This window comes from Notothenia rossii, assembly GCF_949606895.1.
Source record: "Notothenia rossii genome assembly, chromosome: 4".
Taxonomy (NCBI): domain Eukaryota; kingdom Metazoa; phylum Chordata; class Actinopteri; order Perciformes; family Nototheniidae; genus Notothenia; species Notothenia rossii.
In genome coordinates, this window is record NC_136902.1 from 5,392,762 (window position 1) to 5,418,019 (window position 25,258).

At 39.7% G+C, this 25,258-nt stretch overlaps 2 protein-coding genes and 1 long non-coding RNA gene across 3 annotated transcripts; all 3 read right to left on the minus strand.

Moving 5' to 3' along the window:
• Window positions 1–493: 493 nt before the first annotated feature.
• On the minus strand, window positions 494–5,759 carry LOC307037193 (zona pellucida sperm-binding protein 3-like). Its single transcript, XM_079677971.1, has 9 exons — window positions 5,594–5,759; window positions 5,402–5,505; window positions 2,142–2,230; window positions 1,872–2,052; window positions 1,671–1,776; window positions 1,487–1,572; window positions 1,196–1,287; window positions 1,061–1,127; window positions 494–993 (listed from the first exon to the last, which is right to left on the minus strand). The coding sequence occupies exons 1-8, from the start codon at window positions 5,756–5,758 to the stop codon at window positions 1,063–1,065; spliced, it is 888 nt and encodes a 295-aa protein (XP_079534097.1). The 5' UTR covers window position 5,759; the 3' UTR covers window positions 494–993; window positions 1,061–1,062.
• Window positions 5,760–7,153: 1,394 nt separating this feature from the next.
• On the minus strand, window positions 7,154–9,325 carry LOC307037194 (zona pellucida sperm-binding protein 3-like; the record flags this gene model as incomplete). Its single annotated transcript, XM_079677972.1, has 9 exons — window positions 9,244–9,325; window positions 8,983–9,167; window positions 8,798–8,901; window positions 8,634–8,725; window positions 8,379–8,559; window positions 8,200–8,305; window positions 8,036–8,124; window positions 7,346–7,437; window positions 7,154–7,263 (listed from the first exon to the last, which is right to left on the minus strand). Exons 1-9 carry the CDS (start codon window positions 9,308–9,310, stop codon window positions 7,154–7,156), a joined length of 1,026 nt encoding a protein of 341 aa, XP_079534098.1. The 5' UTR covers window positions 9,311–9,325.
• A 12,169-nt stretch (window positions 9,326–21,494) lies between these two features.
• On the minus strand, window positions 21,495–24,747 carry LOC307035315. The gene is made up of 4 exons (XR_013807065.1): window positions 24,688–24,747; window positions 21,962–22,050; window positions 21,692–21,872; window positions 21,495–21,602 (listed from the first exon to the last, which is right to left on the minus strand). It is a non-coding gene; the product is annotated as an uncharacterized lncRNA (long non-coding RNA).
• Between the last annotated feature and the right edge of the window lie 511 nt (window positions 24,748–25,258).

A 25,258-nucleotide genomic window follows, 5' to 3' on the forward strand; every position in this document is an offset into this window, starting at 1 on the left:
TCCTGTGTCATGGATCGCGAGTCCTGGATCATAAGTCCTGGATGGATATCCTCATGGATTCATCTTCCTATTATACACACATGCATTTCCAAACATTTGGACTACCTATGTTGCAAATGTATTATCTTTTCAATTTACACACGGCATCTATTGCACGTCTGTCTGTCCTGGGAGAGGGATCCCTCCTCTGTTGCTCTCCCTGAGGTTTCTCCATTTTTCCCTTTAAACTTTGGTTTTTCTCCAGAAGTTTTTCCTTGTACAATGAGGGTCTAAGGACAGAGGGTGTCGTATTGTCATACTGATATTCTGTACAAACTGTGAAGTCCACTGAGACAAATGTAACATTTGTGATATTGGGCTATATAAATAAACATTGATTGATGAAGCAAAACAGCAACATATTTCAGCTAAGGTGAATAGGAGCGATAGAGTGTATTATGTACCAAGAATCAGTCTGCAATTGACAGAGTTTGACAATTACATGTTGAACAAGTCAATACAACAAAAAAAGGGCCAATAGAGTACAGTGCGGAAAGCTTTGAATCCATTCTTTTCATTGTTCAGCCATAATATTCTTTGGACAATTACTGAGTTTAGCCTTAACCTGCTTGAAGAATACAGAATTAACAGTTAATGCTTATCATGTAAGTATTTTTAGAGTTCTTGTTTGGAAATTTGAACAAAAAGTTGAACGTGATCATATTGCTTTCAAAGATTTAGTGTGATCAATATTTCTCGGACATTGACACAGGAAAAAAAGTTCTTGACATTGAAGAGAGCTGGAAATGTTCCCAGAAATAAGACCAGGTCATCAAGATTCAGTAATACAGCTCAGTTTAAACCATTTCACACAAAAGGCAAGTCAAACCCAATAACTTCAACTTTTTTTTTTTTTATATATAAATTGGCCACATACAATCTGAAATGCAAAGAGAACCAAGAATAAAAACCAAATTCAGATTGAAGAAACCAGTCAGCGAAATGGATCCATTCCTGTTGGGAGAACAAAGTTTAATATAGCCGTTCAGGATAAATGTATATTGCAATACGAAACCCTTACCTTCAGGAATTCATATCTATGATGGTAAATGGCCCAATGACTGCTTTTTGCACCATTCCATGGTTCTCTGCAAAAATATATATTTTAGTACAAGTCAACCAAACAAGTGTAATACAGCAGAAGTTGTGTACATACCTGACGCAACACTCCTCTGCCTCCTTGACTTGCATTTCGATTCACAGCAGTCACAAAGATTGCTCTGGGCCAAGTTGTCCAGCAACTCCCAACTGAGTTCATGAAGATTGGATGAAAAGATAATTAAAATGCATCTCAACTCTTTCAAATAAAGTCTCCACAAAGTTTGAATAGTTATGAACGGGATCCATCTGCATCTTCAGTAGACTGGGTTTAAGCTGAATAAGTCATCTCATGTAAAACAAATTAACCTACAAGTCAAATTCTGATATATTAAAGTACTATTTTTACCCATGCCCTTCGACAAAGTGGCAGGCTTTCTTAGTGCTGTCAAGACCATTGGGATCCCAAGCCAAAAGTTTGCAGTGGATAAAGACCTGTTGAGTAGAGGGGAAATATAGGCGTCATGGCATAAATTAATCTCAGTTTCCACAATAAAACCTTCAATCTGAAAAAAATGTAAAGTTCAATGTACCTCTTCTCCCATAGCAAACGTAAAGGTCTGAAGTGATAGGCGGATCTCCGATGACTTTTGCCTTGGTTCGAATTTTGATCGTGACGACACACTTTCCAAAAGACATCTGTTGGGTTGAAGAAAATGTATTAGCATTACTACCAAGGTTTCCACCAAAATACGTTTTTTTTGTTTTAAATCAATGCTCATTGCCGAGAGTACCCTTTATTGGAGATGATAGGGTACATGGTGCTTTCAGGGTACAGCTCTGGTGTGGTAGCTGCTACACATTCCTCAAGAAGCAGCAGCAAGGGCTGATGGGTGTTCTGCACCACACTAGCCATGATGGGGATGATGGAGCCCAGAGCAAAGCGTGTAGATTCAGCAGGGCCTGAGAAGTCGTCTAGGGCAGTAAACAGAGGAAGAGTCATTAAGTTACAAAAGTCAGGGAGAGCTGCCGTTCGTAGAGAGTTTCTCATGTTGTTTACCCACCATTCATAAGGCCAATGTTAAACTGCAGATCTCCTAGACTGTAGGTTTTAAACACCGGGTCATAGATCGTAGCATACCAGTCTTTGGGCCTGCACAAAATAAAGCAGAAGGGTACAGAAAATGCTGCAAAGTGAAACTATTGAACTTTTTAGTGCAAGCTTGTTTACTCCTACGGACAAATTCTTTATTCTTATTCCGCCGGGTTATTTTGTCCATCTTCTTCTCCCACATGGCAGAAACTCCGTTCAAATATTACTTCTCATTCATAACTTTCATAATTCCCGCGATACATCCCAGAATTTCCCATTTTTAACATGGAAGTCAATGGAGAAACTCTTCAGAATTGAAAAATCGTCATGCAACTTCAACTGCAAACTGTTCCTTCACACTTCCACTCCGAAACATCATTCTACCTTTAACACTAGAACCGCCAACGGGTAAATTTTACCTGCAGCTGTTTGATTGTATGCAACTTGTTTTCAATAACATATTAAAGCCTCCCAGTCCGTGACATTTCCTGAAAGTGTGTTATGTAGCACCCTCTGTTGTTAACAATTGTCAATATGAAGTCAGATTGAAAAAAATCGCCCCAAAAAATGCCATTTATACCTATATCCGCCAGCGGGTAATATTTACCTCATTGAAAATGCAGCGTAAACATGAAGTGTTGCTATAGCAACGCCTTTTGTCTACTGCGGTTCCTTATGATAGAGAGATTGAGAGAGAGAGAGAGAGAGTTATAGATAGTGTAACATCTTGGAGAATACAAGATTTTGGATGACTGAGCTCACGTTGAGGACGTAATGCATTTATACTTCATGTAATCTGCACAAACTATATCATATGAAAAGCTGAGAGTCCACATATTCTATTGGTATAAGTTTCATCCCTGTGCGATCAAAACTCACTGTTCTGTATGATAAATAAAAGAACATTGGACCTTGAAAATCAATAGTGGGTACATTTTACCCGTTGGCAGTTTTAGGTATACAGCGACCTCTGGCGGTTCTAGTGTTAAAATGTTACACATCTTTCTGACATTATTCATATTAAACAACTTTTAAATCAGATTTATACTTTTAGAAATATTAAACATTGCTCAGACCTTGGTAAATAGGCCTTCTTCAGATTTTAACATTAGTCTGTATTGCGCAGCTCGTTAATGCTGGAGTGCTTGAGTCACAGCTAGAGTGGAGGACTACTTGAAATTCGCCTTCATATATATATATTTTTAAACCTGCCATAATTCCCAAACCCTACACTCCTGAGACATCCTTTCTCATGAGAAACGTAGAAAAACATGTCGTAGCTCCATTAAAGCCCGTTGTACATTCAGGCTCATCTTTCCTCACAGCAGCAGCCGCACACCTTTAGTTAGTCTGCCAAAAATGCCACATTATTGACCCAAAACTACAACAAAAAAAGCACACTTCAGATTCCAAGGGTTCTTGAGATGCTTCACACGTTGAAATTTCACCGATAACTGTTACGGTTCTTCAACAAAACGTGCACATACAAGAGGTTTATCTCTCATTCAGAACAATGGAAAGTCTCTCCTCTCACTGATGACTGCACATCACCATGGAAACCTTTGATCTCTGGGCTCAAGGACAGGTGCTTCATAACGTTGTTAGCTCAAATATAAACACCTGTGTGATGGATCATGATGTCATAACTCCAATTGGCATGCTCAGAACGCCACCAAACACATGATGGTTAACACTGTGGCCCTGAACAGTTCTACATCAAATCTGATTTGCAGTAATCTGGTGTTACTATGGCAACGAATCCCTCACCATAAAACATGATATCTCTGTAACTCCAATGGACACGGTCCAATCGTCCCCCAATCTTCACTTGTATATCACCGGTCAATGGCTCTACGCCAAATCTGAGATTTCAGTATATGCCGTTTCCATGGAAATGCATCCCTCGCCTTAAAACACAATGAGGTTGTGATACCTAAGCAAATCGTCTAAAACAGCACCTGACTTCAGATAATGGTCTGGCCCTCAACAGCTCTATGTAAATTATGGAGTTTCATCATGTGCCGTTTCCATGGAAATGCATCCCTCGCCATAAAACACGATGTTGCTGTAACTCCAATGGTCACGGTCCGATCGTCCCCAAAACTTTGCTTGTACATAACCTGTCCATGCCTAAACAGCTCTATGCAAAATCTGAGGTCTCACCAAAGGCTGTTTCCATGGAAACGCACCCCTTGCCATAAAACACGATGTTGTCGTAACTGATATGAAAATGGTCAAAACACCACCAGACTTCAGATGACAGTTAATGGTCCAGCCCTCAACATATCTGTGCCATTAGTGAATTGTCCTCAAAAAGCTGTTGCCATGGGAACGCATCCCTTGCAATAACACAATATTGCTATAACTCCTATGGAAATGGTCAAAAAGTGCTAAAACTTCCAGCCGTGAAGACATCTACGGGACAGTTGAGATTTCTTCAAATTCCGTTGCCATGGTAACACGATGCTCGTCGTGAAACATGGTTCTCTTCAGTGAAAACGCTCCAAACTGCCCAAAATGTAACAGGTTCGATAACGATGAAGCCATCCACATATCTAAGCATATTATGGGGTGTCAAATACCGTTGCCATGGCGACGATCATTCGTCATCAAGTTAGTGCAATAGTTTGCAGTTCAAATATTCTGCTGCTTTTCCACTTTATTTTCTTCGAACACATTCAAGCCCCCAGTGTTCATGTATCATTTCAATCTAAATTCTTCACTTTCTTCTTACATTTCAGCATAAAGTATTGCCACTAGCAATTTCTTCAGGAATTGCATTCTCTAGTTATGAACTGTTACGCCTAAGCTAAAAGACTTCCTCCAAAATGCAAAAAACTAGAGTGAACTTAAATTTGTGATGTTCAATTAAAACTATGGGAAAAACTCAATTGACAATTAATTGGGAACACAGTGTACCTTAGGGATTGTTCTCAGTAAATGGGTACATTTTTTTGTTGAGAATACTTCAATAGATAAAGCTAATTTGGGAATAGAACAGAAACAGGCTGTAGATTCCCTAAATCAGTCTCCCATTCATTGTCTATAGCAGCTTCAGACTTTATACCTGATGACATCACAAGTTTGGGACGGACTTCCATGCTTGGTGGCTTTGAGAGGGAGAAGCTTATTAACAAATTGAACTTTCCCAGGCCATGAAAATGCCACATTGGAATTGTTAGTTAAGGGTAGTGTCACCCTTTAGCACCTTATGTTGGTATGAAAACTAACCTCTCATATGCACAGACTACTGGGTGGGTGAAAGCCAAATTGTAAGAATCCGCAGAAGCAACGTAGGTCAGATCATTGCTGTACACCAGTGCATCCCCGGTGACCTGTTAGAGAGACAAAGATCCCCCTGAGAGAGCTGTAGGAAATATAGCAGACTCACAGCTTGCAGGTTTAAAATATATATACACATACCAGTCTCCTAAAGTTACAGTCAGTGAGATCCACATAGAAGTAGGCCTCTCCTGCTGAGAAGCTAGTTGGGAAACAGTTACCCAGACGGAGAAGCGACGTATCGGCCTGGGGTCGGCTTTCTGTCCACATCAGCGTCACAACATCTGGCCCACAGTCCACTTTCATGTCTGCAACACAAAGAAATTAAGTTCAGACTCAAATATTTGAGTCAAGGATAATAATAAGACTTTAATTGTTTCCATTCTTACCTGCATATACCGCCATGGCAGCAGCCAGGCTCAGAAGCAGTGCACCTTGACAAAATGAAACCATCATGACCGAATGCTTGCTACTGACACAGTGCATGTTCTTATACCTTGTTCCTGAGAGGCATTCATCAAGATAACGTATTTCACCTGGTGCCTGTCAACAGTCCCAGCTGCAGCAGCTAGCATACTGATTACAGCATGGGGAGCATCCAATCACATTAGTCCTTACACCCAATTCATTTTTATTCAGCTTCATCAGCAGCACAAAATCACCATTTGTTAATCAATTTATTATCCTGTGTGACTACCTTACATCATTATTTAAAACACTTTAAGGATGAAAGTGCATGGGTTGTCTTACCGTTTTGATTTAGTTTTGCTGTTATTTATATTAACATTAATATATGTATACGTTGGGATTCTTTGTTCAACTTCAAGTCAAGCAAGAAAAAGTTTTCTTTGAGAATTAAAAGGAGTCATTTCTAAACAAATGATCATTTGGGGGAAGGTAGTATTCCTTTATCAGATGTCCTGTCCTATTCAAATGTGTTATTTTTATATCTTTGACCTAATGGAAACTCAAGGTAAGGGAAAAAGGTACATTTAAGTTGTATTCAGTGAGAAAATATCCACACTCACACATCTGAATATTAGCTGTGTCGCTATGATGTGCTCTTTTAACTGCATAAACACGTGCCATGCAGGCCATCCCTATTGGTTTTATGTTCATGGCCAGAAAGTAAACTATGCTACATTCAACTGCAGGCATGAGTGCCCAGAAAATAAATTCAGATCAGAATTGTCTTTTCAAATGAGGCTCAACATAAATAATTGCCATAGTTGTAATACCAGACAGATCACCATAGCTTTTCAATCTGGTGGTGTATGTAATGTCAGAATGTGTATCATGTGCAGAGCTCAATGTAAAATGGAAAGTGAAAGAAATTCAGGGGCTATACTCCAACTCACACGGCCATTAAAGGTTACATTATAATTGACGGTATCTTTCAATGACAAAAGTCACATAATTAGTAAAGTTCTACTGATGGGACAGATGGACACAGTTGAGGACAGTAGGACCTTCATATGAAGTAAAGATACTCGTTTTATACTCAACAGGAGTTAACAACAGTTTTATTTATACAGAGATTATAGACTAATTTAATCTGCATATGGATGTCGTCCACCTGGGCCCTCTCTTCAGTCTCCCCAATCTTAGACTGGACTTCCTGTTGAAAAAATGTTTAGCAACGTTAGTCTTATGGCAAGTTTTGAACAAAACTTCAAGACAAATACCATAAATAAATACTCATTAACCTTGGTCAGCAATGGAAACTTCTGATGCATTGTGGGCATTTTGTTGCGATGGATCCATTATGATCAGGGGTCCCAACACAGAAGTGTGCATGAAGCCGTTGGATTCTGAGGGGGAAAAAAAAAACAATAACTTCATAATGAAAAAGACTATATTAAAAAAGCACACAAGTTAGCATGAAAGAGATACCCCATTCGTCTCCTCTCTTGGAGCGAGTGTTGCAGGTCCTAGAACAGCAGTCACACATGGAGCTCTGCATGGGGTCATCCAGGAGTTCCCATCTGAGGAGGCAGCAATCGTTAAGGCTTAAATACATCAGCATGGCTTTAAAACATTTTGTATACACAGAAGAAAAAAGCCGTTATAAAATGGTGTGATGTTTCTATAAAAAACAAAAACTGGTAAAATTATAAATATCAAGTTAATGACCAAAAGATATATTTCCATCTACAGTGCAGAAAAAGGTCAACATTTTATAAAAGCTCAGGGCTTTTTTTATTTTATAAATCTCATTAGGTTGGCTAATCATTCGAGTGCCCCTCCTTTTAAAACAAATATATTGTTATTCTCAAATATTTTACAATTATCATTCGTCACAATTGTCGTCTATACTTTGTTAGTTAGCAGCAGATAATTTTTCATAGATATATATATATATATATATATATATATATATATATATATATATATATATAAGCACAATACTGATAAAAGTACCTGCATTGATCTACTTCAAGTTGGATATGTTATGCTAAAATAAGCTAGCATCCTTGGCTAATGGTGCATACTTGTTGCTCATTGCATCAGTTGCATTCATCATATTAAACTGCTGGCGAGAACATTTTCACATACTTCCAACAAATCAAACTCTTCCCTTACCGCTCATTTTCCTTTACATAGTGGCAAGCTTTCTTGCTCTCACTTAGAACTTCAGGATCCCATGCGAGCAGTTTGCAGTGAATGTACACCTGAGGAGCACATGAAACATACATGTTTGCTAGGAACCAAATATTCTTCAGAGCACTTTACATTTACCCCCTCACCTCCTCGCCGAGACCAAACTTGAAGGACTGCAGGTAGAGGATGATTGCAGACGAGTGGTACCGAGGGAGAAACCTGGAGTTTCCCTTCACACTGTCCAGGAGACACCTGAAGAAATTCAGATAAGCGATAAGGACTAAACTCCAGAAAACAATGAAAGAAATCAGAGACTGGATCTCACCCCTTATTTCTAATGATGGGGTACACATTGCTGTTAGCCTGCAGCTCAGGCGTAGTGGCTGCCACACATTCCTCCATGAGCAGCAGCAATGGCTGATGGGACTTCTGCTCCACTGTTGCCCATATTGGCATGAAGGAGCCCAGGGGGATGACATTCGTCTCCGCTACCGCTGTCATTTGTTCTGTAAGGGGAAAAGTAAAAACGGCTCAGTGTGCATTTTTTGAGTGTTTGGCCTTTGGGAGCATGAGCCCTCACCATTTAGGAGCAGCATGTGGAACTCCAGCCCTCCTCGGCCTTCGGCAACACCTGACCCCGGGTTCAGGAAAGGAGGAACCCACCCCTTAGGTCTGAAACATATTAACAACATTAATCCATATATCAGCTTTAAACTTGAATTTCAATAAGAAAGAAGCTCCTACCTTGGATAAACGCACTCGATGGGATACACATAAGCTGCAGGACTCGACCTTGGTTGGGGCCTGAAAGTCAGCTCATTTTTGTAGATGAGATTCTTCCCTTTCACCTGAAGAAAAAAAAAAAAGAAGCTCATTATGACATTGAAAAGGCTGAGAGGTATTTTGGTGAAACATGGCAGTTACATTACCAGTCTTTTAAAATTGCAGTCATCTAGTTTGTAGTTAAACTCAGCTTTCCCCTCTCCCCTGGGCAGAACATGAAACCCAGATGGCATGCAGGTTCCGAGGAAGTGACGAGCTGCATATTGCCGCAGCCTCGAGGGGATCGTCCATGTGATGCTTATGGAGTCTTTCTCACACTGTACTTTGATTTCTGCAAACAAATCATTATTATATATTACCCTACATTCCCCAACAAAAGCATGTTTACATACATGTGCTAAGCATACCTGCATTGGCAACAGTCATTGCAAAAAGAGTCAGGACTATCACACCTAGGTAGAGTTGAGTCCCCATGACTGAATGATCTAGATCACACAGGAAGTGGCACCATTTGTAGACTCCCTGCCAAATGAGCTGAACGAGCAACACCTGTGTGAGAGCAGGGCAGCACCTGTCTACTTATACTGGGGTGTCATTTCACATTCAATTTCATTGTAGAGTTTTCATTTGGATCATTTATATTACACTTATTCAAGTACATTTTTATTTATCTGCCTAATTGCTTTTTTTTTTTATTCTACTGAATTTATTTTTCAAAAACTACCTGATTATTTTACATACAACACTATTTATAAAACAATACAACAATTCAGATGAAACTACTTAAAGGCAATTTTCTAAAATCAGCCCAACCATAACAAGCTTCCAAGTCTATATACCTACAGGTTAGTAAGTCAGAGATGTGCAACTACATTTAACCTTTTGTTTTAAAACATTTTTTTATAAATGATTATAGGAAGTGCCCTTTCTCTCACTTGAGCTCCCGCCCCCCAAAACGTCTATGCACGTCCCTGGCCCCCTCCGTCGGTAAATGGAAGTACTACAAAGAACCCTGATAATTATGTGCAGTTATTTCACGATTTGTATTACATGGTTTAGTTGAATACTCGATTCTGATTGGTCAATTCAGAACACGTGACACGTCGTTAATCCAGAACAGACAGACGGCTGTCATGGACTGAAATGAATAGAGCAGCGTCCTCTGGTGGCCTATGTATAGATCAGTTACTCCAAAAAGAAACAAAAAGATAATTACCAACATTAAAGTGTAAGAGACATTTATTTGAAGTTAGCTTTAGCCTTTTTGATTGAGTTGGTGCAGATGCCCAAAGTGCATTATGTAGGGAAAGGTGTACAGACTTTCACATCAGAGACCGAGGCCTGGATCCAACTTGAAAAGGAGTTCTCGAGTTTGGTTCAAATTTACAAAAGTACTTTTCGCTTTAGGTGAGAAAACGACTGCTGTGTCTCAAGTATTTTTTTCCAATACATAAATCTTAGTATCACTTTTAACAGCTCATACAGACTGCATTATAAGCCTATTAAAAGTGATACTAGGCGAAAAAGGACTCTATAAAAAAGGTGCATGAGGAGACTACCTACATTTCCACGTTTGCAAGGTGTCATGTGTTACGTTAAGCTAATTCCATTGGATGTTGTCATATAATGACTCCTACTGTCCTGAGCTTTAGTAAAACCTCCAGTATGTGAGTGTTGAAGATATGCATAGCATACAGTGTTCTCCCAGTTATGCACTTTGGCGGTGGTGGTGTTCGAGGGAATTTGGGGATCTTTGCACAGATGTATGAGAAAATAAACCTTTTTATTTGATGTACAGTATGTTATTAAACAACTGGGATTGGAACTGGCTCAGATTTAGTTTTGATTGTTGGTGTTTTGTCATATTCTGTGTTTTTAAAAAGGCTCTTTTTAGTCGGAGCCGTTCACCGTCATTGTGAGTGACTCCGTGCTGTGCGCCGTCATGGATCACTCTGGAAATGTTCCAACAAATATATAAAACATTTCAGAATCATCCTAAACTTCTTTTCTTTCGCTTTCACCTCATAAATATTGACTCACCTCACGTCATGTTTCAGTATTATCAGAAATGATTCATCCTGAAAACATGCATGAAAATATCCTGCTCCATCTATTAAAAATGTTTTTGATTTAATAACATTTGAATTACACGTAAAAAAAGACAATTCACAAAGGACACAAAAACAAAATGTTCAAATAGAAAGTTTACTGAACTCAATCAAAACATATATTTATTATTTAATTAAAACCAGATTTTTGCATTAGATCATTATCAAGCAAGTTTTTGTACAACATTCTTAATTCTTTAATATGCAGTATCTCCAAGTAAAAGCTAAATAAATGTTGTCATATTGACAACAAATGTCTTTAATTACAATAATGTTAAGCCATATTTATTCATGAAGGTGTAGTAAAACGGCGCCCCTCCGTTACAAAGCACCGTCTGTACAGACTGAGCTACTGCAGCCTAGATCCACTATACACAGGGCCGGCCCGCAGCACTGGCGTTATAGATGTTCGCCTCGGGCGCCAGATCTGGGGAGGCGCTGCGCTGGCAGTTCTGGGAGGGAAACTTTTTTTTTGAGCGTTGGTGCTCATCCTAATTTTCGGCCTTGATGTAACAATATTCATAATTAAATAAATGTAACACCCTTTTCACCCAGGTTACACGTTTCATTTGCCCTGTACGATGGGCGCTGTAAGTGATGAAAATGGCGAATGTTGGTTTATCTGGCGCCCGCAGCTCACAGCCAAAGTGCGAGTGAGTGAGGGAGAGAGGGAGGGTGCACCAGTACCGGCCTGTTATTATTAGAATCTGGTGCTAGCTGCTCTAACGGATATAAGAAGAAGATGTTTCTACAATAATATGGAGGGAGAGTCCCTCTCCTGTCAGACTGAGCCAGCTGAAATCTCGCCTAGGCAAAGACCAATAAACCTAAATAAAGCTGAACTACGTGAGGAAGAGATGTACCACCTAAAGTCCTAAACCTCGTATAACACATTTTACAGTTGACATTTAAACAAGGTACACTTCAGCTCTGCAGTCAGCATCAGATCATGATCCATGGAGAGACAGAACTCTAAAGGCTGTGCTTTCTAGATTATCAGCCGGTGTAGACAAGGCCGGCCCCTTGGCATAGGCAGTATAGGCGAATGCTAAGGGAGCATCAATCAATGGGGGACGCCAAAAATAAAAATCAAAAAATTTAAAAAAATTTAGAAATTAATTTTTTTATTTTTTATTTAATTTCATACAACACAATTTCCCGATTTTGGATCAACAAAGTACATCTTATTATCTTATACTAACAGAACTACGCCTATATTGCGTACAGCGCCCATAAACTATGGGTTTATGTGAAATAGTTCTTTTTTGAAATAATGGTTTTAGTGTGCAATTATAGGTTTTAAATGTTGTATTTGTGTTCATTTAAAATAAATCTAACTCCCAAAAAACGTATACAGCTTTTATTAACATTGGAATTTACTGTGTAAGCGGCCACGGGGGGGAGAGCTTTAGAGAGCTCTCTCCTGAAAGACTGAGCGGCTCTGATAACCTCAGCTCAGTGAGGTAAAGGCACACCTTTATATGATCATTATAGTTATACAAAAATAAGTTAACTTATAGTATAAAATACTATATGACAGTAAAAAAAGTTGTTATTAACAAACAAGAATACAGTTTGTGTCTCTTCTACATCAATATGTGGTCCCCTCTTCTTCATGTCTCTTCTACATCAACATGTGTCCCCCTCTTCTTCATGTCTCTTCTACATCAACATGTGTCCCCTCTTCTTCATGTCTCTTCTACATCAACATGTGTCCCCTCTTCTCCATGTCTCTTCTACATCAACATGTGTCCCCTCTTCTTCATGTCTTCTACATCAACAGTGCCCCCTCTTCTTCATGTCTCTTCTACATCAACATGTGTCCCCTCTTCTTCATGTCTCTTCTACTCAACATGTGTCCCCTCTTCTTCATGTCTCTTCTACATCAACATGTGCCCCCTCTTCTTCATGTCTCTTCTACATCAACATGTGTCCCCTCTTCTTCATGTCTCTTCTACATCAACATGTGTCCCCCTCTTCTTCATGTCTCTTCTACATCAACATGTGTCCCCTCTTCTCCATGTCTCTTCTACATCAACATGTGTCCCCTCTTCTTCATGTCTCTTCTACATCAACATGTGTCCCCTCTTCTTCATGTCTCTTCTACATCAACATGTGTCCCCTCTGTGGAAAGAGAATCTGAAAGTTTCAGGAACAAAGATTCTCTCTCTTTTTGATCCATTTCTATAAAAACCTGTCTGAAAATGAGCTGATCAGATTTTTGGCCACTTTATGATGTCATAACAATGTTTTGGCTTGAGTAACCATTAGCCAATCAGCAACCAAGGTAACCCCCCCCCCCCCCCCCCCCCCCCCTTATCACCTGAATCTCCTCTTAGAGCAGCATTGTGTTCTTTGTAACCAAATGTCTCTCAGAGGGGCATAGCCGTGGGAACATGTTTCAAATGGGGGGTGCTGTGGGATGACACCAGGGCTGGTTCTGACCAATGTGCTGCCCTATAGGCAAGATTTTAGCTGGCAATGAAAAACCTCTGCAAAAGTTACAAACAGAGAAACATATTGACATGGTGGACAGCTTATATAACAAGGCTTCAAATGTATTTAGTATTATAACATGTTTTAATTGGGGGGTGGACTTCACATCCTCTAGGGGGGTCCGGGGGTGCCCCCCCGGGAAGATATTTTTAACATTTTAAAGTAAAATGCTTCAATCTGGTGCACTTTGAGCGCCCAATTACTAGAGACTGATCTCAGGGATAAACTCTAAACACCCATATGAAAAAGATCGGTTTGCATTTTATTAATCAAATCAGCAGGTATGTGAACATTTCCAATAACCTACCATAGCCAATAACAAATAAATGTAACTTATTTTATTTTTGTTGTTCATTTATATCTTATTTTATCAGTTAACATTTATTTTTTTTGCATATTTTTAAATCTCTCCAGTTTTAAACGATATTTTTGGTTTACTGTCCTATAGTAGGCTATACATTGGAATGATTTCAAAACTGTTTTTATTGATCCTAATAATTATAAAGGAGTGCCTTGGAAATATTTGTTTACATAATTGTGATCAATACGTTTGAGACTCACTGAGATAACTTAGACTAAAGTGAAATATCTAAGCCCTCAGAGTCCTTTACCTCACTGAGCCTCTCATCTGACAGGAGAGGACTCTCCCTCCACATTATTGTAGAAACAGCTTCTTATATCCGTTAGCGCAGCAGAAGCTAACAACAATCCCCGCCGGCACCAGTGCACCCCCTCTCTCTATCTCTCTCACTTTGGCTGTGAGCTGCGGGCGCCTGAAGCCAACATCCCTCACTTTCATCACGTACAGCGCCCATCGTACAGGGCAAATGGAAAATGTAACCGGGGTGAAAAGGTTGTTATCTTTACTTAATTATGAATGTTGTTACATCAAGGCTGAAAATTCGTTTTTTAAATGATATCTTGTGGAAGTGCAGATCCCCTGTCCTCCACCAGGGGGTGCTGCAGCACCCCCAGCACCCCTACTTCCCACGGCCCTGCAGAGGGGCGTGGGGAGAGGCTCCTTATTTTCATCTAAAGTAACAGACAGAGAATCAGCACTTTGGAAACAGGGCTGAAACAGAGGGGATTATGGGTAATGCTGCAATGATCTGTTTGGTGTCTGGAGCCAAAAACTTCAGAGACATGTTTTGTATAATTTATTGATGAAAAACAGTGTAATAGGGGACCTTTAAGAGAATTAAGAAATAATGTATTAAATGGCATTTTAAGACATTAATTTAAAAGCAAATATTATAAAACATGAATAAAAGTTACAGTGCAGTTTAAGATATGAATATATCAATTAAAAGCAGTGACAAAAAGAAAAGTCTTCAGCCTGGATTTCAAAGTAGTAAGAGTTGCAGCGGACCTGCAAGGTTTCTGGTTTGTTCCAGATATTTGGAGCATGATAACTAAACTTCTCCATGTTTAGTTCTGACTCTGGGGACAGAAAGCTGACCAGTCCCTGAAGACCTGAGAGTTGTGGATGGTTCATAATTTAGCAGGAGGTCAGAAATGTATTTTGGGCCTAAACCATTCAAAGCTTTATAAACCAGCAGCAGTATTTTGAAATCTGTTCTTTGACACACAGGAATCCAGTGTAAAGACTTCAGAACTGGAGTGATGTGATCCACTTTCTTAATGTTAGTGAGGGACTCGAGCAGCAGCGTTCTGAATCAGCTGCAGCTTTCTAATATATTTTTTAGTGAGACCTGTGAAGACACCATTGCAGTAGTCCAGTCTACTGAAGATAAAAGCATGGACAAGTTTTTCCAAATCCTGCTGTGATATCAGTCTTTTAATCCTAGATATGTTCTTTAGGTGATAGTAAGCTGATTTAGTAACTGTTTTAATGTGACTGTTGAAACTCAGGTCAGAGTCCATGACTACACCTAGACTTCTGGCTTTATCTGTTGTTTTGAACATTGCAGACTGAAGCTCAGCGCTAACTTTTATACGTTCTGCCTTGGCTCCAAAAACCATTACCGCAGTTTTTTCTTTGTTTAATTGGAGAAAGTTCTGACACATCCAGCCATTGATTTGTTCAATGCACTTACTCAGTGTTAGAATTGGAGCATAGTCTCCTGGTGAAATGGTTATGTAAATGTGTGTGTCAAGCTACAGTATGGTAGCTTATTTTGTTGTTCTTCATTATCTGAGCCAGAGGTAGCATGTAGATGTTAAAGAGAAGAGGCCCCAAGATGGAGCCTTGAGGAACCCCACATGTCATATTTGTCAACTCAGATGTGTATTTACCTATAGAAACAAAGTGGTTTCTGTCCTTTAAGTAGGATTCAAACCAATTTAGAACTGTTTCCGAAAGTCCCACCCAGTTTTCCAGTCGGTCTAGTAATATGTTGTGGTCAACAGTGTCAAACGCAGCACTGAGATCTAATACTAACACTGAAGTTCTGCCACTGTCTGTGTTTAAGTGGATGTCATTGAAGACCTTTACAAGAGCAGTCTCAGTGATGTGGTTTGGTCTGACTGGAACACATCGCAACAGTTATTTGAATGCAAGAAATTACTCAACTGTTGAAAAGCTACGTTTTCAATGATTTTACCTAGAAATGGCAGGTTTGATATGGGCCTGTAATTGTTCATTACTGAAGCATCTAGATTATTATTTTTTAAGAGCGGTTTGATGACTGCATTTTTCAGGGCCTGTGGAGAAACACCTGAGTGAAGAGACTTGTTTACTATATGAAGTAGATCTGAGGCCATGCAATGAAAATGAAAATGAAACATCAAATCATTTTGGAATAATATCAAGACAGCTGGAGGAGGATTTCAGAAGTTGAATAATGTCCTCTAGGTTTTTTACCATTAATCTGATGGAATTGTGTCATGGTGTTTGAATTTATTTTAGGTGGTTAGAGAGACAACACATTTGCTGTACCTGATGCAGGAGGCACTGACTGCTTGTCTGATTCTCTGATTTTCTGTCAGTGAAGAAGGAGTTAAAATCATTGCACGCCCTGGTGGATAGAAGTTCAGAGGCTACTGACACTGGGGGGTTTGTTAGTCTGTCGACGGTAGCAAACAAGGCACGTGCGTTGTTTTTTGGCAATGATGTCAGAGAAGAAAGACTTTCGTGCACTTTTCAATTCCAAATGATAAAAGCCAAGTCTCTCTTTATAGATTTCAAAATGAACCTGGAGATTTGTTTTTTTCGCCACCTGCATTTAGCAGGTCATGGCCTTTTCTGCATGGAGATATTTTCTTGCCATACACTTCCTTTACCTTGGTGGGGAGCAATGGCATCTATAACATTTGCCAGCCATACTGGGAGATGTTGTCTACACTTAAGCTCTGTATTCAGCAACAGATCATGATCCATGGAGAGACAGATCTCTTCAGGGTGTGCCTCTTCAATTATCAGCCCATGTAGATAAAGGGAGCAAGGGTATCTCATCACCATCCTGGACTTTACCCCTAATCCAAGAGAAAAGAGAGCAGGAGGTGAAGAAAACAAACACACTAGCAGACTGTCTGGAACCAACGCCTGTCACATTGAGCACAGAGCATTTACATTTATTTAAATAAATGTGATGATGATTTTTAACATAAAAAGCACATTCTAATATCAAAATAGGTTTAAAAATCCATAAACACTACGATAAAGCAACTTGATCATGACCAGACATTTTGGAGTTGCTGATTTAATAGAAACATTTTAAGCATGTGACCTGTTGCAAGTTATTAAAACAAATGTTTTTCATTCTTCATAATCAGTAAACCTGCAGATAGGGTTAAATACAAACACCAAATTCGTTTTTCTGTTTGATCCACCTGCTGGTAGGAACAGAAAATATGTCCAGTTAAAACAGTTACAGTTATAAAACAAATACTCTGCACCTCATTGTTGCTTGAACGAATTAGATGAAGTAACTTATTTATTAGAAACTGCTCATAAAAAAAAGTTACCAACCTACAAAATGTGTTTTCTGTAGCCTTGAGACTTTCTTGTATTCTTTACCTGGTTCTCGTTATAACAGCAAAACTGCATTCCTGTTGTTTTTTTTAATATGGAAGTGATGCTGGTAAAGTAGATCAAGAGTGGAAGCACTCACCTGGGAAGAGTTTTTCAGTTCTTCAATGATGACTCTCTGGTTGTCCGTGATATTCGCCTTAGCTTTGCAGGCTAACTGTACCTGTTTCTCAGAGCCGTCATTCTTACAGCAAACATACCAGTCTCCATCGAGGAGCACAAAAGCAACCCACAGCAGACCAACTAAGAAAGCCTTGAGAATGTGAAGGAAATAAAAACACCAAGGAACTTCGTGGCATTTAGTGCATGAGCACCAGTTTCTACAGGCACTTTGAAAATAACTGTTTGTCCACAGTGTGAAGAAAGTCATTATTAAGACTGGCAGAACCATGAACGAGTCGCAGCCTGAGTGTTGTGGTTCGCAATCGCACGCAAAGTCCTTTTCAAGCAGAATATTGTAGGTCAGGGGTGCCCACACTGTTTTGGCTGGTGAGCTACTTTTGAAATGACCAGCTCTACCAACCAAAAATAAAATCCCACATTGCAAGGGGGCTGAATAACATGTTTTATTTATAACATCTCTATTCGGGTTCTTGAACAGAAACAAATACATGAATACATCAAACTAAAAACACATGTCAATCAATCAATGTTTATTTATATAGCCCAATATCACAAATGTTACATTTGTCTCAGTGGACTTCACAGTTTGTACAGAATATCAGTATGACAATACGACACCCTCTGTCCTTAGACCCTCACATCGTACAAGGAAAAACTTCCAGAGAAACCCCACAGTTTAAAGGGAGAAATGGGAGAAACCTCAGGGAGAGCAACAGAGGAGGGATCCCTCTCCCAGGACGGACAGACGTGCAATAGATGCCGTGTGTAAATTGAAAAGATAATAAATGTGCAACATAGGTAGTCCAAATGTTTGGAAATGCATGTGTGTATAATAGGAAGATGAATCCACGAGTATATCCATCCAGGACTTATGATCCAGGACCACAGCCACGACTCAAGATCCAGGACTCGCGATCCATGACACCGGACCGCAGGATCATCCATGACTCCGGACAGAGATAGATAGAGAGAAGGAAGAAGTAAGATGTCCCCCGACAAACTAAGCCTATATCAGCAAAACTAGGGGCTGAATCTAATCAGCCCTAACTATAAGCTTTATCAAAAAGGAAGGTCTTAAGCGCACTCTTAAAAACGGATAGGGTGTCTGCCGCCCGAACACAAACTGGAAGCTGATTCCACAAAAGTGGAGCTTGATAAGAAAAGGCTCTGGCTCCCATTGTACTTTTAGAGACTCTAGGAACAACCAACAACCCTGCATTCTTGGAACGCAATGCCCTAGTAGGACAGTAGGGTATAATGAGTTCTTTAAGGTAAGATGGCACCTGCCCATTAAGGGCTTTGTAGGCCAGAAGAAATTTTTTAAATTCTATGCTGTGTTCTATAGGGAGCCAGTGTAAGGCAGCCAGAACAGGAGTAATGTGGTCCCTTTTCCTAACTCTGGTTAGTACACGAGCTGCAGCATTTTGAATCAGCTGAAGCGACTTGACTGACTTCTTGGTACACCCTGATAATAAGGAGTTACAATAGTCCAGCCTTGAAGTAACAAATGCATGGACTAGTTTCTCTGCATCGTTTTGAGGCAAGATATGCCTGATCTTTGCAATGTTACGTAGATGGAAGTAGGCGGTCCTTGAAATTGATTTTATGTGGGTGTTAAAGGATAAATCCTGATCAAATATAACACCAAGATTCCTTACAGTCTCACTGGAGGCCAAATTAATGCCATCCATAGTTAATATATCTTTAGATAATTTGTTTCGTAGATTCTTCGGGCCAAGTACAATAACTTCAGTTTTGGTCGTGTTTAACATCAAAATATTTAAGGTCATCCACGTTTTTAAGTTCTTGAGGCAGTCTTGAATTTTATTTAGATGATTAATTTCATCAGGCTTGATTGATAAATATAGTTGAGTATCATCCGCATAACAATGAAAGTTTACAGAATGATTCCTTATAATATTGCCTAACGGAAGCATATATAGTGTGAACAAAATAGGTCCAAGCACTGAGCCCTGTGGCACTCCATGGCTAACTTTGGTTTGCATGGAAGATTCATCGTTGACACGTACAAACTGAGAGCGTTCAGATAGATAGGACCTAAACCAGCCTAAAGCAGTTCCCTGTATGCCAACTAAATGCTCTAGTCTTTGCAATAGGATATCATGGTCGATAGTATCAAATGCAGCACTAAGATCGAGCAAGACAAGAATAGAGACAAGTCCCTTGTCAGAGGCTATAAGAATGTCATTTGTGACTTTAACCAGAGCTGTCTCTGTGCTATGTTGTGTTCTAAAGCCGGACTGAAAATCTTCAAATAAATCCTAGTTTTAAGTAATCACACAGCTGTTTTGCGACTGCTTTCTCAAGACTTTTTGACATGTTAACCTCTCTCCCTCTCTCTGTTAAGAAACACATAACAAGCAGGCTAAGAAACCACTCTCCAATAAGCAAGTGGAATGGATTTGATAGTGAAGCACTGACACAGCTCTCTACAAAGTGCGGCGAGTGGATAGACCGATTCACGGACTTTCTAGATGGTAGAAGTGGGGGGGTCAAAACTAATCATTTCAAAAAGTGTCATATAATGGCTGCGACGCCCATGATGCAAAAAAGACAGTTCCTCTCCTAGTTCAATAAATATTAGGCTAAATCCTCGTCTCTTTAGTCATGAACCAAAACAGCAACATATTTCAGCTAAGGTGAATAGGAGCGATAGAGTGTATTATGTACCAAGAATCAGTCTGCAATTGACAGAGTTTGACAATTAAATGTTGAATCTTATGGAACAAGTCCATAAAACAACAAAAGGGCCAATTGAGTACAGTGCTGAAAAGCTTTGAATCCATTCTTTTCATTGTTCAGCCATAATATTCTTTGGACAATTACTGAGTTTAGCCTTGACCTGCTTGAAGAATACAGAATTAACAGTTAATGCTTATCATGTAAGTATTTTAGAGTTCTTGTTTGGAAATTTGAACAAAAAGTTGAACGTAATCATATTGCTTTCAAAGATTTAGTGATCAATATTTCTGGGAAATTGACACAGGAAAAAAGTTCATGACATTGAACAGAGCTGGAAATGTTCCCAGAAATAAGACAAGGTCATCAAGATTCAGTAATACAGCTCAGTTTAAACCATTTCACACAAAAGGCAAGTCAAACCCAATAATTTCAGATCTTCAATTAAGTAGTTTGGAAACTTTTTTTTATTTTTATTGGCCAAATACAATCTGAAATGCAAAGAGAACCAAGAATAAAAACCAAATTCAGATTGAAGAAACCAGTCAGCGAAATGGATCCATTCCTGTTGGGAGAACAAAGTTTATAATAGCCGTTCAGAATAAATCTATATTGCAATACGAAACCCTTACCTTCAGGAATTCATATCTATGATGGTAAATGGCCCAATGACTGCTTTTTGTACCATTCCATGGTTCTCTGCAAAAATACATATTTTAGTACAAGTCAACCAAACAAGTGTAATACAGCAGAAGTTGTGTACATACCTGACGCAACACTCCTCTGCCTCCTTGACTTGCATTTCGATTCACAGCAGTCACAAAGATTGCTCTGGGCCAAGTTGTCCAGCAACTCCCAACTGAGTTCATGAAGATTGGATGAAAAGATAATTAAAATGCATCTCAACTCTTCCAAATAAAGTTTCCACAAAGTTTGAATAGTTATGAACGGGATCCATCTGTATCTTCAGTAGACTGGGCTTAAGCTGAATAAGTCATCTCATGTAAAACAAATTAACCTACAAGTCAAATTCTGATATATTAAAGTACTATTTTTACCCATGCCCTTGGACAAAGTGGCAGGCTTTCTTAGTGCTGTCAAGACCATTGGGATCCCAAGCCAAAAGTTTGCAGTGGATAAAGACCTGTTGAGTAGAGGGGAAATATAGGCGTCATGGCAGAAATTAATCTCAGTATCCACAATAAAACCTTGAATCTGAAAAAAATGTAAAGGCCAATGTACCTCTTCTCCCATAGCAAACGTAAAGGTCTGAAGTGATAGGCGGATCTCCGATGACTTTTGCCTTGGTTCGAATTTTGATCGTGACGACACACTTTCCAAAAGACATCTGTTGGATTAAGAAAATGTATTAGCATTACTACCAAGGTTTCCACCAAAATACGTTTTTTTTTAATCAATGCTCGTTGCCATGAGTACCCTTTATTGGAGATTATAGGGTACATGGTGCTTTCAGGGTACAGCTCTGGTGTGGTAGCTGCTACACATTCCTCAAGAAGCAGCAGCAAGGGCTGATGGGTGTTCTGCACCACACTAGCCATGATGGGGATGATGGAGCCCAGAGGAAAGCGTGTAGATTCAGCAGGACCTGAGAAGTCGTCTAGGGCAGTAAACAGAGGAAGAGTCATTAAGTTACAAAAGTCAGGGAGAGCTGCCGTTCGTAGAGAGTTTCTCATGTTGTTTACCCACCATTCATCAGGCCAATGTTAAACTGCAGATCTCCTAGACTGTAGGTTTTAAACACCGGGTCATAGATCGTAGCATACCAGTCTTTGGGCCTGCACAAAATAAAGCAGAAGGGTACAGAAAATGCTGCAAAGTGAAACCTTTGAACTTATTAGTGCAAGCTTGTTTACTCCTACGGACAAATTCTTTATTCTTATTCCGCCGGGTTATTTTGTCCGTCTTCTTCTCCCACATTGCAGAAATTCCGTTCAAATATTACTTCTCATTCATAATTCCCGAGATACATCCCATAATTCATCACATTTTTAACATGGAAGTCAATGGAGGAACGCTTTAGACTTCAAAAATCGTCATGTGACTTCAACTGCTAACTGTTCCTTCACACTTTCACTCAGAAACCTCATTCCAACTTTAAAATGTTACACATCTTTCTGACATTATTCATATTCAACTTTTAAATCAGATTCATATTAACCATTGCTCAGACCTTGATAAAGAGGCCTTCTTCAGATTTTAACATTAGTGTGTATTGCGCAGCTCGTTAATGCTAGAGTGCTTGAGTCACAGCTAGAGTGGAGGACCGCTTGAAATTCGCCTTCATATATATATTTTTAAACCTGCCTCAGTTCCCAAACCCTACACTCCTGAGACATCATTTTTCATGGGAAATGTAGAAAAACATCTCGTAGCTCCATTAAAGCATGTTGTACATTCAGGCTCATCTTTCCTCACAGCAGCAGCCGCACACCTTTAGTTAGTCTGCCAAAAATGGCAAATTACTGATGCAAAACTACAAACAAAGCAAACTTCAGATGCCAAGGGTTCTTGAGATGCTTCAACGATATATGTTACGGTTCTTAGACAAAACGTTCACATGCAACACGTTTATCTCTCATTCAGAACAATGGAAAGGCTCTCCCCTCACTGATAACTGCACATCACCATGGAAACCTTTGACCTCTGGGCTCAAGGAAAGGCGTTTCATAACGTCGTTAGCTCAAACACCTGTGTGATGGAACATGATGATGTCATAACGCCAACTGACATGCTCAGAACGCCACCAACCAACACATGATGGTTAACACTGTGGCCCTGAACAGCTCTACATCAAATCTGATGTTACGTAACATTAGTGTGTTTTGCGCAGCTCGTTAATGCCAGTGTTACTATGGCAACGCATCCCTCGCCTTAAAACACGATGTCGCTGTAACTCCAATCGACACGGTCCAATCGTCCCCCAATCTTCACTTGTATATCACCGGTCCATGCCTCAACAGCTGTACGCCAAATCTGAGATTTCACCATATGCCGTTTCCATGGAAACGCATCCATCGCCTTAAAACACGATGTTGTCGTGATACCTAAGCAAATGGTCTGAAACAGCACCATACTTCAGATAATGGTTAATGATCTGACCCTCAACAGCTCTGTGTCAATTATGGGGTTTCATCCCATGCCGTTCCCATGGAAACGCATCCCTCGGCATGAAACACGATGTCGCTGTAATGCCAATGGAGACAGTCCAATCGTCCCCCAAACTTCGCTTGTATATCACCGGTCCATGCCTTAACAGCTCTACGCAAAATCTGAGATCTCACCATAGGCTGTTTCCATGAAAACGCATCCCTCGTCATAAAACACGATGTTGTCGTAACTGATATGAAAATGGTCAAAACACCACCAGACTTCAGATGACAGTTAACGGTCCAGCCCTCAACATATCTGTGCCATTAGTGAATTTTCCTCAAAAAGCTGTTGCCATGGGAACGCATCCCTTGCAATAACACAATATTGCTATAACTCCTATGGAAATGGTCAAAAAGTGCTAAAACTTCACATGTGTGCTAACAGTCCAGCCGTGAAGACATCGAAGGGACAGTTGAGATTTCTTCAAATTCCGTTGCCATGGTAACACGATGCTCGCCATGAAACATGGTTCTCTTCAGTGAAAACGCTCCAAACTGCCCAAAATGTAACAGGTTTGGTAACAATGAAGCCATGCACATATCTAAGCGTATTATGGGGAGTCATCAAATACCATTGCCATGGTGACAGATAATTTGCCATCAAGTTAGTTCAATAGTTTGCAGTTCAAATATTCTGCTGCTTTTCCACTTTATTTTCTTCTCAGACATTCAAGCCCCCAGTGTTCATGTATCATTTCAATCAAATTCTTCACTTTCTTTTTACATATTACATTTAAGCATCAGCATAAAGTATTCCCACTTGCAATTTCTTCAGGAATTGCATTCTCTAGTTATTAACTGTTACTCCTATGCTACAAGATAGACCAAAAATAAGTAGACATGAACTACTTCCTCCAAAATGCAAAAAACTAGAGTGAACTTAAATTTGTGATGTTCAATTAAAACTGTGGGACAAACTCAATTGACAATGAATTGGGAACACAGTGTACCTTAGGGATTGTTCTCAGTAAATGTACATTTTTTTTGTTGAGAATACTTCAATAGATTAAGCTAATTTGGGAATAGAACAGAAACAGGCTGTAGATTCTCTAAATCATTCTCCCATTCATTGTCTATATAGCAGCTTCAGACTTTATACCTGATGACATCACAAGTTTGAGACGTACTTCCATGCTTGGTGGCTTTGAGAGGGAGAAGCTTATTAACAAATTTAACTTTCCCAGGCCATGAAAATGCCACATTGGAATTGTTAGTTAAGGGTAGGGTCACCCTTTAGCACCTTATGTTGGTACGAAAACTAACCTCTCATATGCACAGACTACTGGGTGGGTGAAAGCCAAATTGTAAGAATCCGCAGAAGCAACGTAGGTCAGATCATTGCTGTACACCAGTGCATCCCCGGTGACCTGTTAGAGAGACAAAGACCCCCTGAGAGAGCTGTAGGAAATATAGCAGACTCACAGCTTGCAGGTTTAAAATATATATACACATACCAGTCTCCTAAAGTTACAGTCAGTGAGATCCACATAGAAGTAGGCCTCTCCTGCTGAGAAGCTAGTTGGGAAACAGTTACCCAGACGGAGAAGCGACGTGTCGGCCTGGGGTCGGCTTTCTGTCCACATCAGCGTCACAAAATCTGGCCCACAGTCCACTTTCATGTCTGCAACACAAATAAATTAAGTTCAGACTCAAATATTTGAGTCAAGGATAATAACATGGATTTAATTGTTTCCAGTCTTACCTGCATATACCGCCATGGCAGCTGCCAGGCTCAGAAGCAGTGCACCTTGACAAAATGAAACCATCATGACCGAATGCTTGCTACTGACACAGTGCATGTTCTTATACCTTGTTCCTGAGAGGCATTCATCAA

Excerpts from the sequence above, each read along its gene's own strand:
- LOC307037193 (XM_079677971.1), bottom strand. The coding sequence starts at position 5,758 with ATGAAAGTGGACTGTGGGCCAGATGTTGTGACGCTGATGTGGACAGAA. Across the intron at positions 2,231-5,401 it reads GTAGTCTGTGCATATGAGAG|GCCCAAAGACTGGTATGCTA; the intron begins GTTAGTTTTCAT and ends TATTTTGTGCAG. Across the intron at positions 1,777-1,871 it reads CCTATCATCTCCAATAAAGG|ATGTCTTTTGGAAAGTGTGT; the intron begins GTACTCTCGGCA and ends TCAACCCAACAG.